The following is a 21,443-nucleotide window of genomic DNA, read 5'->3' as shown; positions in this document are numbered from 1 at the left end:
TAATGCAAAGTTAAGGTTACCCAGCTGAAATCAAGATAGGAATGGAAAGATTAGCATTCCAACAGCAAGGATGGTTTTATTAGCATGATTTTGGGATGGCTACACAGCTCACCAATGGCATGTCGCCAATGAGTTATGCCAAAATATCTTTTACACTATATCAACTCATTAGATATTTTGTGTGTGCCACATTTTATAGGAAAACAATTTTTAAAATGTTTGCATTCTTTTAAAAAAAATTGTGTTGGTACTGGGGTTTCTTTTATTCTCTCTCCATGTTTAAAATCATGCCATAGTAGCATGAGTCCTGCTGCACAGTGGCTGCGAGAGGAAGAATGCTACAAAATATTTAGGTATTCTACAATGTATTCAAGTAACTTTTCTCTTCAAAATATTGACAGGCGTAGTGTGGAGGGGAGAGTTTCATCTCCTCTTCTGAAGTATAACCAAAGTGTGGTATTCCCTGTCTATAGACTTTCAAGCTATTCACTCTCAATACATCAGAACTCACATCTGTACAACTACAATAATTTGCATGACCATTTGCCATTGTTTCAGATCAGGCATTTGCACATAAAAATATTCAGTCTGTCTGCACAATTGTGGAATTTGCATGTTGCACTTGGGTTCACAATTTTACCTGTGACCAGGTCTGCTAACAGGAATTCCGGGCCCCAGGGCCAGGGCTGTCCCTATGGAGGTGCGGAACCCGGGGCGGAAGTGACAAATCCATCACTTCCAGGGCCGACTGTGCTGGCCAATGTTGCCGGCCCGCGGGGCCCCCAAAGCGTGGGGCCCAGAGCGGTTGCCCTGATTGCCGTATCCTACGGACAGCTCTTCCAAGGGCAGAACAGTCAGTGGGCTCCCTAGAAAGGTCCTCTTGACATTTGGGCAGTGCTGCGCCTGCACTGTCTGATGCACAGTGAGCTGCCGGCTGCGCTGCTGGGCGCGCGCTTCCTGCACAGCCAGGGCTTCCATATTCCCTCCTAGCTGCCATCGCCACTGCCAGTACTGCCCTGTGTGCCTAGGAGCCCTGCAGCCCACCAGGGCAATTTAAAAGGGCCTGCGGCCCTTTTGTTATCTGCTCAGAGGTTTAGAATCTTAACATAAATTCCAGTGGGGATGGATTAGCGATTGAAGTACAAGTGAGGCAGTCAAAAATGAAAGGTAAGCCACTGGACATGGAGATCACCACTACATCTATGGAATGTGATTAATTACTGATTATTAATAATATATAGAAACAGAACTTTCATTTTTTTAAATGCCATTGTCCTCATCTGAAAAGTTTATATTTTATATCAAACAAAAATATGTGGATTTAAATAAGCAAATGAAAAGTCTTCATAATTTTTGCTATTATGTATTATTTATATGATCTTTTCCTCCTTAGGATAACTACACCTTTGCACAGCCAGGGATTCAAAAGAAAGTGAAAATGCTGGAAGAACTTGTTAGCCGGATCGATGGTAAGTCTTAAAAGCTAACCTAGACTCTAAATGGTGCTTCACTGAAAGTCTTTAGTTAAAAGCTTTGCGAGTAGTCTAGCCAATATCAGTGCAGTTATCTACCATGAGAGTGTAACACAGCCTTTCTTAGGCGAGGTGTCATACTCAATCAACTTGTGGCATAGTGGCCTTTGCAAGATCACTGTTGTGTATCGTTTAAAGGAAAGCCACTAGAGCATGAGCCACTTTCATTACTTTTTATTAAGGCAATGTAATCAAAATTCAATGGCAATCTCTTTGCAGCAGAGTAATGGCCACATACAAAAGGCAGCCAGCATTTATTTCACATTAAGCTCAGTGATTGTTGTAATTCAGCAGAGTCACAGTGGTTGTTTATGGTTGTCCTTCGGCACTATGTTTTGTTCCTTTGTGGATCGTTTTGCTATCAAGAATGCCTGAATAATTTCTCTGTGGAATCCAATTAATTACTAACTCTGGAAATAACATCTTTAATATTGTAGATAAATTACAGTAAGTTGCAGGGATAATTTTAGATTATGCTTTCATGTTTTAGCAGGGAACTTTGAAATATTTTCTACCTTCATCCTTAAAATAATTCCCTTCATGAAATGCTGACTGTCGTATTGGTATAGCAGAGTTTAATTAAATGAAATGCAAGAGATAATGCCTTGCCCATTCTAAACATATTCTCCTGGTAGTTTGTTAAATTAATGAACAGAGCATTAACAAAGTGATGCCAAGCAGAACTAAGCATATATTTGTGACAGTACCTTGTCAATGATGAGAGAGAAAAAGAAATGTTATTTCTTAAATAGCTTAATATTGAATCATCTTTTTGAAAAGATGAATTATTTTTTCATTATACATATTGTAAGCTTTTCTTGCACCAGTGTTAAACTTGTTTGCACATATTTACATTCTGAATTCTTGACATATCTCTGTGTACCTTATTAGTGTCATAACAAATGAGAAAATGAGGGAATGAAAACCAGTCTTAAAGATAAATTGTTTAGGAGACTGAAAATGTATAGCCTATTCGATATATGTATGTAATAAATTTTGTGTAATATACCAAGTTATTTTATCAAAATGTTAGTGGATTTAGGTGGGAATTTCAGTTTGTTCTTCAAGTGATTGTCCATATATATTCCACTTCTCATGCATGTGTGCTCCATGCTTGTGAAATTGAAATCTTTTGAATGCCAGTGTCAATTGGAGCCATGCCTGCATCCTGCATACCCTACAGTGCTCCGTAGCCAATGGCATAAAGGTTGGGGTTGGCTCAGCTGCCTTTCAGTTTTTTCTTACTGCCCATGGTACTTCTTTGGCAGGTCCCATATCTCTGCACGATGCAACTAGCTTTTATTTATCTAGTGCTGTAGGTATAATTTGTAGTATAGTTAGATTAATATAGTTTTTAAGCTTTTTGGTATGCAATAAAAAGGAAGAAATCTTTTAAATAGGAGGTGCTCTAGCCACAGCCACCCCTGGACCTGGGAGAGTCAAAATCTCCCAGATTTAAGTCCTGTCCCTTTTGCAAGACAGCTGTTCTTATTAATGATGGACACTTGAAGTGCTGCTTCTGGCCAGGCGGAGCACATACACCACTTGAATGCTCAAAGGGGGAATCACTCCTAAAAACTTTTCTTCACGGCGCGGTCCATGAAGGCATCCTCCCAGCCGATTTGAGAAGATGACTTCCAAACGGTCACTAATTGCTTTGGTATTTTTAGGTCCACCCCCAGCTCCTGACTTCAGTCCTCCTCAAGAAAGTCCCATTCATTCACTGTGGAATTGGCAAGAGCTTCCCAACCCTCCTTGACGGTGTTCCGAGGAGACCGAGAGAAAACAAAATGGGTCACAGGGTGATAGGAGAGACTGATATCCCCAGTCTACTTTGTGCTGGTGAGGAGGTAGTTAAATGCAGAGATTGGGTTACCAGATGGTGTTGGTGCCATTTCATGAGCTGGAGCTGGTGAATGCCTCAGCTAGTACCAAAGTACTCACACTGAAACACTTGGCACGGTCATCCAAGCTCCGGCACCAAAGTACTCAGAACTGAAGCACCTGGCACTGACATCTGCAGCATATACCATACTGCCCATTAATGTGCAGGGTATACCTGTGGAACTGACCATCTCTGTTCTGATGAGATTCACGGTATTGAGTGACTTGAAAGTAACTGTCCTCACAAGGTTGTTGTTGCTGACCACCATTAAAAAAAGCCCCGTTGACATCTGTTTTCACTACATCAGTTCCTGCACAGAATATTCTAGACCCTTGTAGACTTCCCAAGAGAGTGGCTCCATGTATGGAAGAGAGATTTCTCTTCAGCATCTGAGCAAAATGGAGAGATGTTTCCCACATACTTACTGCACTCACCTCACTATGAGCCAAGCTGCTCTGACAGGGAGTTAGATGACACAGGATGAGATACTGAGAACCTAGCGATGAGACCCTTCTTGGCATTCTCCGGGGCCTACTACATTCCTATCTGATGTAATTGTGGTGGTTCCAGGCCCCTTGGGGGATGCAACTCAATAGAAAGACTTCATTGGTTGTTCCTGCCTCTAAAGCCAGGTTCCCCTCACCTCTTAGACCACCTCATGAAAGGCAACTGGTCCACCATACTCTTTAGGATCAGAACCAGGATTTACAGCAAGAAGGTCTGCTAGAGACACATGTCCACCCTATCACATTAGTGATATTGTCATCTGTACCTGATAAGGCTCTTACTCCAATTGTGTCAACCCAGCCAGATGACTACCAGATCTTGCGGGAGCTCCTCTAGTGCAGTTCCTTCAGTTCCTGGTAGGTCGCCAATGTGAATAAATGAAATCTTGCTGGATCCAGGAAGGGACCTATGGCAAACCCCAGCGTCAGCGATACCTACTTTGAAGATGAGTAGACGCTACCAAGTCCCCTTGAAGGGGTTTGTACATTTCTATAATCACCCGACACTTGAATCCATAGTGGTTGCAGTTGCCCACAAGTGGTCTAAACAGGGACCACCCAAAATGACCCCACTGGATAAAAACCCCAAAGGACTTGACCTCTTGACATAAGGCTTATCCCTCAACCAGTTTACAAATGTGGTTTTTGAACTACCAAGTTCCTGGCTAAATACAATTTCCTTAACAGGGACTGAGCATCCCAACAAGCAGCATTAGGTGGCGTCTACCCAGGCAAATTAATTAAAGATGTGAAGTCAATTTGCATAAATTAAAGCATGTTAAACCCTCATGTGAATGCTGATTTATGCAAAAAAATTGAAATTTCACTATTTGGACAGTGCAGAAGTATCTGTTATCTTACGAGATCCCAATAGCAATGATTCTAGATTAAATTTCTAATCCTAAAGCATTTGGGGCTCTGAATTGTCTCCATATGAGTCCATTTGGCAGCTTTTCCTGCTCTTCCTTCCATAGAGGGTCTCAGTCTTTTCACCCATTAGTTGGTAAGTTCCTCAAAGATCCTTTTTGTGTGTTTCCATCAATCAAAGACACTTAACAATCCATTGAAATCCCAAGAGGGTGATCAGCATTAATGAGACTTCTCTTTGAACCTGTGGCAACCTATTCGTATCACCTGTCTGTGAAGACTACCTTCTTAGGTGCTACCATCTCATCCAGAAGAATAGGAGAGATGTAAGCCCACTGAAGGACCGTCATATACAGTGTACCAGAATGTCAAGATAACCTTAAGACTTCGCTTGAAGTTCTTACGTAGTGTCAGATTTTCACCTAAATCAAGTGATTCACCCAGCAGTTAAGTTCCCTAAACGTGATGCTAGTCTACAAGAAACTAGGCTCCACAATTTAGATGTACCGAGAACTCTCTTCCACCATTTGGAAATTCACCATGATTGTTCCTGGCCTTTTCTGATGGGATGGACGGTGAGCCTGTCTCCACATGTTATCTAAATGGGTTTTGGACTGCATTAGACTGCAGTATAATGTAGCACATTTGGACCTACCTACACAGAGCAGAGTTTGTTCCACCGGAACTCAAGCAGCTTCTGCAACTTCAGTAAGAGGCATTCTAATCTCAGAGATTTGTAGAGCAGCTATCTGGATTTCAGTTCACACCTTTACACATCACTACTCAGTGATTGCTCAAGATCTGATGCTCCCTTGGCAAAGCTTTCTTGCAGTCCTTGTTTCAGTAGACGCAGAACACCCACCTCTTGGACACGAGTCCACTTCTTGTGAAGTACCAGAAATGTAAGACAAGTGGACAATCACGCTTGAGAAGAAAGAACAGTTCCTTATTCTACAGTAACTGCGGTTCTTCAAGTTCTGATGTCCCCAGTTATACTATGATCTGCCCTCCTTCCCCATACTACAGAGTACAGTATCACCTGGATTCTGTATTGGTGAAAGAACTGAAAGTTGATTGCAGCTCCCCGACCCTTATGCCCTTATCTACATGGAGCTGGAGGACACAGGCACAGACACGGACCCTACAGATACTTCTGTTCAAAAGAATCGGAGCTTGTGTGCATGTGCATCAGAAATGGAATTTAGGTGGATGTGGATAACATCTTGAAGAACCGATGTTACCAGATTTGCCCGTTACTTTGGGGTACGCTCATTTATTAGGGTTACTCTTCTGGGGCGGGGGGACAGATTCTGTAATTCTATCCATGTACTGCTTGTCACTTGCGTTTTCATACGGAGCTGTACCTATCCCTTCTGCAAGTTTCCTCCCAATGGAGCTATTGCGCAGGAGCTCTAGGTTCCCCAGGGCTGGGTTCCTCCAGCCCCAGAATCAGATGAACACCACACATTAACAGAGCGCACCTGAGCGGACCGGGTCAATCAGCACTCCCAAGGTGGCTCCTTATATGTCCCTGGACTCAGCAGGCTGGGTCGAACAGCACTTCCAAGCTGCCACCCTCATATGCCCCTAGACTCAGCAGGCTGGGTTGTGCAGTATTTCCAAGCTGCCACCCTTCTATGTTCAGCATGTCCCTGTCCCCACTTTCACATTACAATTGTGCTGGTAGTAACCCACTTGATGACCAAACCCCACAGGCTTTTTGTGCGCTACAGAGACCTTGAGGTTAGGTAAGAGAAGCATTGCTGCAGAGCAAATGGGGTAGCCAAGGAGCGGGGGGAGAGAAACAGTTGCAATATTAAATGTATCTTAAATAGGATTACAAAAGTCAGGTTTAGAAAACTATAACTGATCACACAAGTCAGGGTTAGAAAGCTATACCTAGAGTAGGAAAAAAAAAAGAAAGAGAGAGTTAGGTTCTTACCACTCCGTGAACCAGTCAGGGTTCCCCGGTGGTGGTGGTGGTAGATAAGGGTCTGGAGTGCTGGAGACAGGCAGAGCCCCCAGCATGATCAGTCAGGAGAAGATGAAGTCCCAGTTGAACTGATACAGATTTTGGATCCAGGCATCAGAACACTTACTTGAGCATGTGTAAGGGGTTTTTTGTAGGAAAACAACAATGTTGAAGGGAGAACACTAGATTTGTTTATGGATAAACTGATGTTTCAAGGGAGTATACCAAAGTTGTTTTGTTCAGGCTAGACAATAGGAACTGATAATTCCTGGCTATGGGTGGTATTCCTTTGAGGGAGTTCGCAGTGCAATTAGGCAGCTTCAGTATTTTGGATACCAATAAAGGATTTATTACTTGAATTGTTCTGATAACTACTGAACTGGGTGTGTGCAGGCGTGGGTTCATTAACATCTGGAGCAGAGATCCCCCATCATGCAGTGATTCCTTGCTTTTCTGGTACCAGAGTTCAATGCGGTTCTTGCCTTGGAATCTCCGCTCTCCATTCTGTGTGTTAATGGAGAAGCCTCCCTGTCTCATCTCCAATTCAAATGAGGCCAGGGGAGTTTACTTAATCCTGTCACCCTTCTCCGGAAGGGTTTAGGTGAGTCTCCCACTGCTTTTCATTGCTTTTTGTAAATCTTTCTTTGATCAGTTTTGGTTCAAGCAGAGGCTGGAGGGCGGGGAGGGGGTCCTTCGTGAGTCAGACAGGCTGGATACTGCGCCCTGGTTCCCCAAGAGCATAGAGCTGACAGGTAACACCACATTTACTGTTGAGTAAATAACCATTCTTTTCCCTAACAAGATACTGTTAAAGTAATCCAGCTCAGAATATAAATCACATTTACAATTGTCTCAGATTATCTTCTTGTTTCTGAATAAGCCTGTTTTTCATTTGTCCTTTCTTCAATATATGTTTTATTTAAATTATGTAACAATCAGTGTACAAGTCCGGGTATTTACACCAACTCTACCAAAAGTGCACCAACACCATTTTGTTTACTTTGAGTCTTACTGTAACTAAATTATGGTTCTGATTTTAAAAAGTGTGTGTGTGTGTGACAGTTACAACCCCAAAGGCAAAATTTTCTCTATGGTAGTACTTCCAAGGTAAGTAAATTTTAAGACCCAAGGAACATGAGTGTGCCGTTGTTGCCAAGAAGGCCAATGGCATTTTGGGATGTATAAGTAGGGGCATTGCCATCAGATCGAGGGACGTGATCGTTCCCCTCTAATCGACATTGGTGAGGCCTCATCTGGAGTACTGTGTCCAGTTTTGGGTCCCACCCTACAAGAAGGATGTGGAAAAATTGGAAAGAGTCCAGCAGAGGGCAACAACACAGGGGGGACAGGAGCACATGACTTCTGAGGAGAAGCTGAGGGAACTGGGATTGTTTAGTCTGCAGAAGAGAAGAATGAGGGGGGATTTGATAGCTGCTTTCAACTACCTGAAAGGGGGTTCCAAAGAGGATGGCTCTAGACTGTTTTCAGTGGTAGCAGATGACAGAACGAGGAGTAATGGTCTCAAGTTGCATTGGGGAAGGTTTAGGTTGGATGTAAGGAAAAACTTTTTCACTAGGAGGGTGGTGAAACACTGGAATGTGTTACCTAGGGAGGTGGTGGAATCTCCTTCCTTAGAAGTTTTTAAGGTCAGGCTTGACAAAGCCCTGGCTGGGATGATTTAGTTGGGGATTGGTCCTGCTTTGAACAGGGGGTTGGACTAGATGACCTCTTGAGGTCCCTTCCAACCCTGATACTCCTATGATTCCTTTTCAGTTTTTTCATACTGTCATCTGAAAAAACGTGTATATTGGTAGATTCTAACAAATTAACCTGGTTAACTGTATGCATTCTGCATAGTTAAACTCTAAAATTTACTTTCTTTAAATTCAGAACCAAAACAAACTCATTATTTTCAGTGGGGAAAAAAAAACAACATATATTTGAACAGCGTAAAGTGCTGCGTGTCTTAAAATACAAGGAAATATACAAGCAGCATGTGAATATATTTTTAAAACATTCTTTAAACATCAGAACATCAGCTGGGTAGCAAAGTCTAAGCACTAAGACTTAATGGATCTGTGGTTCAGAATACATGAAGAATGATTATTTGCAGTGTAGTTGTAGCCACCTCTATTTAGCTCAAAAGCTTCTGTCTTTCACCATCGGAAGTTGGTCCAATAAAAGATATTAACTCACCCACCCTGCGTCTCTGAGGAATCATTAGTAATACAATACACAGTACTATAGATTATGTACAAAACATTTGAAAGCATCAATCATTAAAAATCCATGCTGTGCCTCCTGTTGGACAGATTCCAGCAGAAAAAGAAGATCCAAACCTATGTATGTGAAACTGCCTGAATTGTATACTACAATCCTGTTGTTTTCTTATCACTTTTCACTGGCTGATTCACAAAGCTGCATTAGTGTCAGCTTTGAAGGAAGTTACTTGACTCCCATTTGATGATGAAAAGGAGATAAGCCTTATGAAAACAACTGGGAAGTGTGGCAGGAAAAATAAATGGAACGGTTTACTGTGGAGGTTGATTTGTGTGAGTACTCTTCCCACTCAATGTGTTTATTATGTTCAGTTTGTATCTATACAAACTTACATTCTAATGGGCGGGTCAAGAGAGCTGGTTGGAAGAATCATGTTCAAGTAAGGTTCTGGTTAGCAGAGATGGAAAAGACTGAGCATAAAACTTAAATAGAGAAATATCTCCTAAAACATAAGGAGCAGGTGGAATATGTGTTTGGCTTTTTTTTTTAATTCTGTTTAGTTAAAAAAAAAATAAACATGTTGGTCAATGGATTTTTAAAACATGTACTTAAAGTTAAGTTTCTAGGCCTATGTTTTAAACTCCTACATAGTCTTCTGGCAGGAAAGTGCAATAAAATGTGGAAACGAATGAACATAATAGAGCTTTAATTTTTATATTGCAAGCTCTTTGATGTAGGGAGTATCGTTTACTTTGTCTGTACAGCACCTAACACAATGGACCTGTAATATAAATGTTTAATAGCAGTATCCTTAATGTTGTGGGTTTTGTTTTGCATTTTCCATTTCATTTTTTTCTCCTTTTGTCACTAAATTCTCCAGAATCCACATATGTAATCAGATATCTTGAAAAGTACTATGTCTCATCCAGGCAATGGTGAGTCAAAGAAGTTCCTCAGATAAAGCCTCCAAATAAGAAGCTGATCTTAATGTTCAGTTTGCTCTGAATTCCACATACATAGGAAGATTATCTTGAAAATTGATTGTCCATTGAGCACAACAATTTGATGCCCAATAACAAGAACTGGAGTTGGCTTTGGAAGAAGGGGGAGAACACATTAAGATGAAAGGGGCATTTCACACCTAAATTATTGACAGGCTGAATTCATATCCAGGGGCTGTTCTCATTTAGCTGAGAACATGCCATCAAAATGAATGGGGCAATTCACACATCTGTAGCCTTCCTATCCTGCAGAGGATTGTGCATAACCCTGTCCCCTTACACCAGCACCCAAAATGGAATAGCGAATCCTAGGGCTTCTCTCTTTCTTTCTGCTCCCCCTTGTTGCCTCCAGCTTGTAGATAGGCTCTTCACAAGCTGGTTACCAGCTTCCTTCCTCAGACTCTCTAGCCATGCTGGAGACATGCAGGAGCCAGGGGGAGGGCAGAGCTGAGTGGTAATCAAGTATTCCCAGGAAGACCCCTTATTCCTGCCTCACACAGGTACTCTTCTCCCTCTTCTGCCCCCCCCCCCCACTACTGACTGAAAAAAACAAGGGAAATTCATTGCCCAGTTAAGGTTGGTTGGCAGTACCTTGTGCCCTTTCAGAATGTCAGAGGAGCGTCTTCATTTCAAACACGCCCTGTGAGATACAGCAGCAGACTTACCTTACCATGCTGTAGGTAAAAGTCAAATTAGCCTGAAGAGCAGAGTAGTTGATGCACAAAGTTGCGTGCTTACTTTTTTATAATCTGGTGGATTACACAAAATGTAACAGTAACAAAAATACCATTACCACAAATTCAATTTGTGGAGGGAAAATTATATTCACACAACTGTATTTTGCTAACAGAACTTTTGTGCATGTTCTTGCTAACATCATTGATTCTGGTGCTCACTGAATGAATAATGGAGGGAAGAACCTTAACAAAATAAGTAGCTGCTTGTGTAGATGAAATTTGTGAAGACTGCTTGCTAGTCATAATGGATTACCAGCATATGAAAAGATATATTTACCCTTGAGTGTGAATGCATTACATTAGCGACTCAAGCAGCCTTCATTAACCCAGTCTCATGGATCACAACTCCTCTCTTAAAGTAACTGTCCTGTGTGGACTGCAGAACGTTGCATCAGACTTTAAACAGCCAAGCTTCTTCATTCATCGAAGAAAAAAATCTGAGTTAAAACAGAGCTTCTAATCAATTGTGATTAAGGAAGATCTTACGAATGTAATTAATGTAATATTTTTATAGGAGACACAAAATTTGAAGTTATAGAATCATTGCTCCATCTAATTCATCCACTTGTTTGTTTACTACTTCTGTTAAAGTAAAATCAGTTGTACAAACATAGACAGACATGGTCTTTGCCTGAAAGAGCTTACAGTTGAATACAGCTAGCTCATTATTATTATACATCAGTGTTTCATACATATTTTTATTCCAAGAATGTTCATCTTTGTCTTAAACTGTCCATTTCACTCCCTTTTCTTCACTCTGCCACTCCCTCTCATCATTTGTTTTGCCAATAGCTGAATCTTGTCTTTTGGATGTAAGCTGTGGAAGTCATGGACTATCTCATTATCTGTACAATGCCTGACACAGTGGGACACTGATTCTAATTTATAGCCTGTTGGTGCAATTAGGTAGTGGTACTATCAATGGGAAAATCCTTCTTAATTGGGCTGTCAAGAGATTACAAAAATTAATTGTGATTAATCACTCTGTTAAACAATAATAGAATACCATTTAAATATTTTTGGATGTTTTCTACATTTTAAAATATATTGATTTCAGTTACAACACAGAACACAGTGTACAGTGCTCACTTCATATTTATTTTTTATTACAAATATTTGTGCTGTAAAAACAAAAGAAATAGTATTTTTCAATTCATCTCATACAAGTACTGTAATGCAAACTCTTTATCATGAAAGTTGAACTTACAAATGTAGAATTATGTACAAAAAAAGTGCATTCAAAAATAAAACAATATAAAACTTCAGAGCCTACAAGTCCATTCAGTGCTGTTGCTTGTTCAATGAGTCACTCAGACAAACAAGTTTGTTTACATTTGGAGGAAATAATGCTGCCTGCTTCTTGTTTACAGTGTCACCTGTAAGTGAGAACAGACATTAGCATGGCATTGTTGTAGCCAATGTTGCAAGATATTTACATGCCATATGCACTAAAGATTCGTATGTCCCTTTATCTTCAGCCACCAATCCAGAGGACTTGCGTCTATGCTGATGACAGGTTCTGCTTGATAACTATCCAAAGCGGTGCAGACTGACACACATTCACTTTCATCATCTGAGTCAAATAAATTTGTTAGCCTCTAAGGTGCCACAAGTCCTCCTTTTCTTTTTGCGAATACAGACTAACACGGCTGCTACTCTGAAACCAGCAGAAGGTTGATTTTCTTTTTTGGTGGTTCAGGTTCTGTAGTTTCCGCATTGGAGAGTTGCTCTTTTAAGACTTCTGAAAGCATGCCCCACACCTCATCCCTCTCAGATTTTGGAATGCACTTCAGATTCTTAAACCTTGGGTCGAGTGCTGTAGCTATCTTTAGAAATCTGACATTGGTACCTTCTTTGCGTTTTGTCAAATCAGTAGTGAAAGCTGTCATAAATGTAAATGTAGTCTTCCTCCTACAGCTCCTCACACACATGCCCCACCTGACTAAGAAGGAAGCTTTTAACTAGTTTCAGCCAGCCCGTGATTGGCTTCGGATGTCCCAATCAACCTAGCTGTCTTTACTGCTTTCTGGAAGGATCTTAACTGGCCCCAGGGGTCTTGATTAACCTGGAGCAACTGCTCTTTGGCTACCATGGTAACTGGGATTTGTTTAGCCTGGGGCTAACATACCTGTTTCTCACTACTTTCCTATAGCCATCTGGCCTTGCCCCGTCACACCCCCATACTAATTTTCCCCTACTATTACTTTCACCTTCTTGTCAACTGCTTGAAATGGGCCACTCTCAGTACCACTACAAAAGTTCTTCTTCCTCCCTGGGTATCTTACTGTTAATTGAATTGTCTCATTAGACTGACCTCACAGTTGGTAAGGTAACTCCCATCTTTTCATGTGTTCATACCTGCTCCTGTATTTTCCACTCCATGCAGCTGATGAAGTGGGTTCTAGCCCATGAAAGTTTATGCCCAAATACATTTGTTAATCTGTAAGGTGCCACAAGGACTCCTCATTGTTTTTCTTTTTTTGTGATTCAGTTCTGAGGTTTCCGGTATGTTGGTCTTTCTGAAAACATGCTCCACACCTCATCTCTCTGATTTTGGAAGGCACTTTAGATTCTTAAACCTTGGGTCAAGTGCTGTAGCTATCTTTAGAAATTTGACATTAGTACCTTCTTTGCATTTTGTCACATCTACAGTGAAAGTGTTCTTAAAACAAACAACATATGTTGGGTCATCATCTGAGATTGCTATAACATGAAATACATGGCAGAATGTGGGTAAAACAGAGCAGGAGACATACTATTCTCCCCCAAGGAGTTCAGTCAAAATTTAATTTTAAAAAATGTATTAACGAGCGTCAGCAGCATAGAAGCATGTCCTCTGGAATGGTGGCCGAAGCTTAAAGGGGAATACAAATGTTTAGCATACCTGGCATGTAAATACCTTGCAATGTTGGCTACAGAAGTGCCATGCAAATGCCTGTTCTCACTTTCAGGTGACATTGTAAATAAGAAGCGGACAGCATTATGTCCCGTAAACGTAAACAAACTTGTTGGTCTTAGCGATTGGCTGAACAAGAAGTAGGACTGAGTGGATTTGTAGGCTCTGAAGTTTTACACTGTTTTGTTTTTGAGTGCAGTTATGTTGCAAAAAAAAATCTACATTTGTAAGTTGCACATTCACGATAAAGAGATTACACTTCAGAACTTTTATGAGGTGAATTGAAAAATACTATTTCTTTATCATTTTTACAGAACAAATATTTGTAATAAAAATAATATAAAGTGAACAATGTACACTTTGTATTCTCTATTGTAATTGAAGTAGATATATTTGAAAATGCAGAAAAACATCCAAAAATATAATAAATTTAAACAGGTATTCTATTGTTTAACAGTGCGATTTAAAAGTGCAATTAATCGCGATCAGGGTGGATTTCATTTAAATCAAATTGATTTAAATAACTATTTAAATCACTAGTCAGGAAGACTCATATAATCATGGATTTCTACATAAAAGTGCATTCTTGTTGGTTGTTACAACCTTAATACATATTTTTCACAACTCAGAGATAGATGTAGGTTTCATTTTTAGAAGGTACACACTATACATTTTTAAAGTGATTTATTTTGAGAACTTTTCAGATTCCTTTTACAGCAGAAAATGAATGATTGTTTGGTGGTTTCATTTGCCAAAGGTAATTGAAGCAGATAGTTCACCTCCCAGTGACGTCATAAATATCTCCAATTCAACAGGTTAATCATCAGTATTTGGAGGATTTTCTTGCCATGCTGTGTTAGGAGGAGAGCGTCACCAGACAGACATTTAAATTTATTTAATTAAAACAACATTATGTTTTCTGGATTTTTTTTCTTCAACAGCAAACATATAATATTTTAACAAAACAAGGATATGAATTTTTTAATTTAGTTAAATATTCAAGTTTTTTAAAATCAGGTTTGTTTTTGTTAAAATTGTTTTTAACTAAAATAGTTAAATGAAATATTTAAAAAAACAAAAACAAATTGAATCGACTGTGTCAGCCAGGTCAACTTGAGAAACTTAAAATACTGGCTTCTGCAGCTAACTCAGTCGCCTTCACCTTCATTTTCCTGTTTGTTCAGAATCTGGAAAAGAAAAACAAGTTTTCCTGCTTTTTCAGGTCCCAAACGATTTCTCAATTTGGAATGAATTAGTCCAAAGGAAGAAAATATTCTTTCTACGATGGCAGAAGAAGCTACTGCTGCTAAAAGTGAGATTATCACTTCAACAGTCTCTGAATCCAAGTGCTTAAGTGACTTCCACCAGTTCACTGGTGTGACTTTCTTTAAAACATCATCAGCAAACATATATTTCTTGAACGGTTCGCCCTTAGCTCTGAAGTTTATTATAGTTGGCATTATGGAGGGATGATTGCTGGATGTCCATGTCACAGCCAACTCCTCTTCTTCAGCAGTTAAGGTTTGACCCTGGTACCGAGTATTGAGACTATTTGCAAGAAAACGAGCTGGAGATAGTGCTTGTCCCATTTGTTTTTTTTTTAAATGCTTCTAATTTAACTCTGTCATTGCATATTTCTCTTTTTAAGATCTCACTCAGTTCCTTCCAAATTTCAACAGTGTCTGCAATAAAACAGCTATTTCCCTGCATTTTGTTCAAGGCTACAGAAATAGGATTCAGGGTACTCAGCATTTGTTCAATTTTTCTCTTAAGCCCAATGTTGAGATCTTTGGCTGTGACAGTGTCCTCTATTTTTTTCATGATTTTGTTCCCAAACTGTCATCAGATTAGGCCAGTTCTTGATCTGGTGCTCAAAACAGTCCACTCCTGAGTTCCATGGCATGTCTTGTGGGAGAGTTAGCTTGGTTCCTCCCACTTTTTTCAGAGTAGCTGCAGCAAAGTGGTTGTTACGGAAGTATTTTGCAATTTCAACAATATTAGCCTTTATTTCTGGAGCACTGAAGTCTTTCGCTAGGAGGTGCATCAAATGAACACTGCAACTGTATGTTATTAGCTTGGAACTCTCTTCTAAATAATTTCTTTTCATCTTGGATACATTTGCAGCATTGTCAGTGATCAAGCTGCATAATAGACATTTGAATTTTTTTTTCACATTTTGTTATATGTTCTGCCCCCAACGATCTTCTATTCATTGAACTTTTTGAAACTTTGCACTTTCAGAGAGAGGTAAGGGATTGCCTCTCTGTACACAAATTTGCAGAGGGACAATAAGGTTGAGGTCTGTTATTTCTCTCCTCTATATATTTATTTATTTGTTTAAAAACATTTTTGCTGTAAACAAGCATGTTATCTCTGGAGACACAAATCCACAGTTTGAGAACTGCAAAACTAAGCATCTCTGATGGTATCTTCTAGACTGAACACTGAGTCACATTGGGTAGATAGAAAGATTAACTGAAATAATCTATACAGAAGTCCCTGGAACCCCATAAAATTGGGTCCCTAATCCATGAACTATTGGAACTCATTTACAAAACTTTTCTTAAACATTACATGAATATATTTTCTCATACTATAGAATTAGAATTTATAATCTCTATTCCATGATGAGATAGCTTTGAGCTATAATGTATCTTAATTAAAACTATCTTTAGATAGGTTTTTTCCTGAAAAAGCATTTTATCAAAAATATCTGGTTTAAATGAAAAATATCTGATTTTTTATTTAAAAAAGTCACTGATTTTTATCCACCCTGATTACGATTAATTTTTTTAATCACAGTTCATTTTTTTGAGTTAGTCATGTGAGTTAACGGCAATTAATCGATAGCCCAATTTGTTAATTTAATGCAGTTCTCTATTATTATAGTCCCAAAACATTACCACTATTGAGCTAAAACAGGATGGGGCTGCTTTAAAACTATAAGCACTATGTAAAGGGTATTATAACTGCTTTATAACTCTAGGCTTGTTTTTTCCATTTGTAAAAAGCAACAAGCTTGTATATGCAGTCTTGTACCTTTTATTCTGAGTGAAAGTGAGGCTGAAGTGTAAACTAAGAAATGGACATATAAAAGAGTAGAAACAGTCCATTTTACTGTATATGCCACTTTTACCAAATTCTGTTGTGCTCTAGAAATCCAAAATACCTGAACTCAGTGGAGACTGTATTTACAACTATTATAACTGAAGACAGAATTTACAACAGGAATAAGTGAAAACAGAATTTTGTCTAAACTATTTGCCACCATATTTTCCAACTTTAATTTTAACTGCCTTTTTTTTTTAAACCTGGAACAGTACCATATTGATTCACTGAAAAATACGAAGATGTCAAAACACTAGTAGTGTTCTCAAGTACTCATTCTCAAATTTTGGACATTTACTTTAAAAATAGGTTATGATTCTTTGTCTAGCTTTTTGTGTATGCTTTTTCCAATTTAGGAGGGGACATGTTAGATTGCAATACATGCAGCGTCTTCAAAGTGATCTTTACCTGTCATCTTCTAAGGAAATTGTTCTCTGGCTCCAGGGATTATAATTTTCTATTTAAGAGGATTTGTGATTTTACAATATTTAGAAGATCCACTATTATATTAGCTCAGTAAAGCTGTTAAAATCATATAATTTAAATTTTCCAAGGTATATACAGTTCCCTGATGCTGCACAATAATCAAATGTTAAGTTTTCTGAAGAGAAATAGCAAAGCTTCTGGTGCATAGAACAATATACTTTAATATCTTTTGCCAACAAGTTGATTGGTAATTTTGTTCTGTACAGTCTTTGCTGAACCCTTTTCACTGTTTGTCATTCTTCAATTTATAAAACTTTAGTTTGTTTAAAGGAAGTAATTTTTTTTAATATTTAGTTGAAATATTAGCTCTTCATTAGCTAGGGAAAAATACTGCAGTGTGTGAAACTGCATATACTGCAAAATCCATATACTGCTAAGGATTTCTTTGCTAGCATTATTACACTATAGGTAGAAACTAGACACTGGCTGGGTAAAAGACTAGAGGTCACAACTTGAATAAAACGCAATTTGTTAGATAGCTTTAAACCACTCTCTGCAGTCAGAGTGCCAGACCATATAGGCTAACAGGTACAAGTCTGCTGGGCTCAAGCACAACCCCTTTATTTTGCCTTTTACCTAAGAGGAAGAGTTGGGTTCTCTAAGACCAGCAATGAGATATCCCTTCCCTGGCCCTTTTAAAAACCCTGTTCCTGGAATTTACAGCAGGAAATATTAGTGAGTACTCTTCTTCGCACAGTTGTGACAGTGATAATCTTCACAAATTTATGCATACCTGAAGACCATCTGATGGCACCATTTTCTCCTATCCTGAAATAACCTGCAGATCTGTGGTTTCCTCGTTTTCATTTGTGTATATGTTGGGGCAGGGGTGGCAAGTTATGTGGGCTTATGCTGCCGGAATATTCAGGGCCCGGGGGTCCGGCTCCACCAATGTTCGGAGCTGGGTATCTCCCATCAATCCTACCTGCTGCCTCTGGGCGATTTATAATGGCCCAGGGGCCGCTGCTGCCACCACCAGCAGAGCAGTGGGGCTAAGGCGGCTTCCTGCCTGCCCTCATTCCACGCCGCTCCTGGAAGCGTCCAGCATGTCCCTGCGGCCCGGGGTGGATACGGGAGAGGGTGTCTCCAAGCACTGACTGCGCAGCTCCCATTGGCCTGGAAGTGCAGCCAATGGGAGCTGCAGGGACGGTGCCTGTGGGCAGCGGTACACAGAGACCCCCTGCCCCGCCGCCTAGGAGCTGCTGCCAGAGGGGTGTGTGGATTGCTTTCGGGAGCCACCAGAGGTAAGCGTCACACCCCTCAACCTCTCCTGCACCCCAGCCCAGAGCCTGCATCCCACACCCCCTTTTCACCCCACTCCCCCACCCAAGCCCAAACCTCACACCCAAACTCTCTCCCAGAGCCTGACCCTTCCCTCCTCCCACACCCCAACCCCCTGACCCAGTTCAGAGCCCACACCCAAACTCCCTCCCAGAGCCGCACCCCCTCCTGCACCCTAAATTCCTGCATTCAAACTCCCTCCTAGAGCCTTAGGCAGGCGTGGCGGGGGGAGGGATTGGACCCGTTCTGGGCACCACCGAAAATTATACAAACCTGCCGCCCTTGCGTTGAGGGAGTGAGGGAAGAGATGGGTTCCCTCTATAGAGGAAACTGAACTCCTTTACACTGTGTTTCCTGGAGGAGGGGGTGCAGGAGGTTAAGTGATATCCACTTTAATAACCCCTGAATTGATGGTTTTCAGATTGCTACATAGTTCCTTTCCTGCTAGACCAGGAGGAACCAAAATTCCTATTGAATTCTATGGTCTCTGCCCCATATTTTCCATTGTGCTGGTGTTTTTTTGTTTGTTTGTTTTGTTTTTTGTTTGTTTTTTAAAAGCATAGTTTCAACCACTTGTCATAAGGGCTGAATGGAAGTAGAAAAAATGGTATACCTTATATTGTGATTTGGGGGGTGGGCAGTAGTTTCCTCTTTTGACTACATCTTCTCCCCCACTCCTTGCCCCCTTTCTCATATTGCCCAAGGCTCCCCGTCCCCCTTTTCCCAGGAGGACTTCTCTCTTCTTGTCTGTCTCCCTATCCATGAAGCAAGAAATTGTCTCAGATGAGTGAAGCAGCAGATACGCTGAGACAGCAGGGAAACTGGAAACTCTGGTGTCTCAGCTACAGCGCAACAACAGAAATCTCTAGCGTGGTATGTAGGCAGCTACACCATCACTTTGGGCGTAGGATATGGGGACATTCTGACCCTCATAATCAGAATAAGACTCTTGCCAAATATGTGGCTGTTTTGCTTCTGTTCAACGGGGGTGGTGAATCTCACCTCAAACCATACTGGAAATTAGACACCCCTCATTTTTATTTAACCATCTATCAAGGATTACCTGGTAATGTAAGAGAGGCTTAAATGTGAGATTAAAGATCAAATTGCAATTAACGTACATTGCACAGCTGCAAATATTCACACAATACCGAGACTCAAATACAAGCTGGGGATAGCTCTGCTGCTAACCAACACCCCCCCACACCTCCCCACACACAAATGGTTACGAGCTAGCCAGTAGGAATCCTTGGATAAAGTTCACAACAGTTTAGCATGTGGCTGGAATGAGAAGCCCAATTTATACTCCATGCTTTCTCTTGTGGCTTCCAGAAATATAGGATGACCCTGTCCCCATGAGGAATTCTCAGAGCTGGAGCAGAGAAGATCAGAGAGGTGGCTCTCCAATTGTCTTTCTACTTGCCACAACCAGGTCCATTTATTAATTGCTAGATCTTTGCTTAGTTACATTTTAGAATACCTTTGCTAATTAACTTCAGAAAAATAAAAGTGTTTATAGTGCAAATTATTTATAAAAGCAGGGACAGAAATAGTTAATTAAAATGTAGGTATCTTCTCTCATGTAAACTACTACTTTGCCTATTTTACAGAATATTGGGGTCTGGGATTAAGGTTAAATATTTTAACAGTATGGTAATTAGCAGCTGGAACAATTTACTGGGTGATTGTATTGTTTCCTTCACTTGAATTCTTTGAATGAAGATTGGATGTCTTTCCAGGAGATGTGCTGTGTCTCAACCAGATGTTATAGATCTCAGGCAGGAAATACTAGGTGAAATTCTGTGGTCTGTCTCATACAAGAGGTCAGAATAGATGATCGTAATGGTCCCTTCTGACCTTAAATCCATGAAACTATAAATATTGAATTAAGGATAGAAAAGTCTTCAGAAAAATCATGAAATTTGCATCAGTATAATCCTGATTTTCATTCATTTGGGAATAATATATTTTTATCTGTTACTGTTTGAAAGATTGATTTTTTTAATTTTTTTTTTTAAGTTGGACTGTAGTACAGAATCGAAATAGATTTGGAAATAGTCATGTTCTCCTAGTTCATCTTCAAAGCATACCTTGGATAGAAAAATATTTTTTTAAGTAATCTGCATGTTAATTTATTTTTAAATTCTTTAATTGACACAGAGTGAAGTCCACATTTTATTTCTTTAGTTATGTTATGATAATTATCAATTCTGAATTTAAAAAAAATCATTTTATTGTTAGTAGCTATTTTGGGCTGATTTTAGTTTTTAATATCTTTAGCTATTCTGAGGACACTGCAAAAAATTTTGAGGCTGATTGCTACTTTTTATTGTAACAGAATGAAATTTATCAGAATAATAAAATATATAATTAGTTACACCTGTTTATCACCCCCTATCTGAATTCCACATAGACAGTGTAAATTGACTGCTGAAATCCCTCTCCAGGTGTTAATAGCGGTAATTAACTCATTTGACTTGGAATCCTTGTGGCACCTTAGAGTCTAACATATTTATTGGGTATTAGCTTTCCTGGGCTATAACTCACTTAATCGGATGTATGGAGTGAAAAACACAGTAAGCAGGTATAAATATACAGCACATGAAAAGATGGGAGTTGCCTTACCAAGTGGGGTGTCAGTGCTAACAAGGCCAATTCAATTAGGGTGGATGTGACCCATTCCCAACGGTTGACAAGAAGGGGGTGAATATCAACAGAGGGAATTAGCTTCTTTAGCACTACAAAAAGTAATTTTCCCTCTGTTGATATTCGCCCCTTCTTGTATTTTTCACTCCATGTATCCGATTAAGTGGGTTATAGTCCATGAAAGTTTATGCCCAAATAAATATGTTAGTCTCTAAGGTGCCACAAGGACTCCTCATTGTTTTTACTGATACCGACTAATATGGCTTTCCCTCTGAAACCTGTCATTTCACTTGGGTTCCCTTATGA

The 21,443-nt window shown here is 39.9% G+C and overlaps 1 protein-coding gene across 3 annotated transcripts in view; it reads left to right on the top strand.

Moving 5' to 3' along the window:
- TBC1D22A (TBC1 domain family member 22A) overlaps nucleotides 1-21,443 on the top strand; it is a 443,842-nt gene that overhangs the window by 212,525 nt on the left and 209,874 nt on the right. For all 3 annotated transcript variants that reach the window (XM_073328376.2, XM_073328375.2, XM_073328374.2), the window contains one exon: nucleotides 1,394-1,469. In XM_073328376.2, coding sequence (XP_073184477.1) covers nucleotides 1,394-1,469 — 76 coding nt within the window. The remainder of the gene's footprint in view (nucleotides 1-1,393; nucleotides 1,470-21,443) is intronic.

The sequence above is a fragment of the Lepidochelys kempii genome, chromosome 1 (assembly GCF_965140285.1).
Source record: "Lepidochelys kempii isolate rLepKem1 chromosome 1, rLepKem1.hap1, whole genome shotgun sequence".
NCBI classification, from domain to species: Eukaryota; Metazoa; Chordata; order Testudines; family Cheloniidae; genus Lepidochelys; species Lepidochelys kempii.
This window is presented reverse-complemented; position numbering and strand designations above follow the sequence as displayed.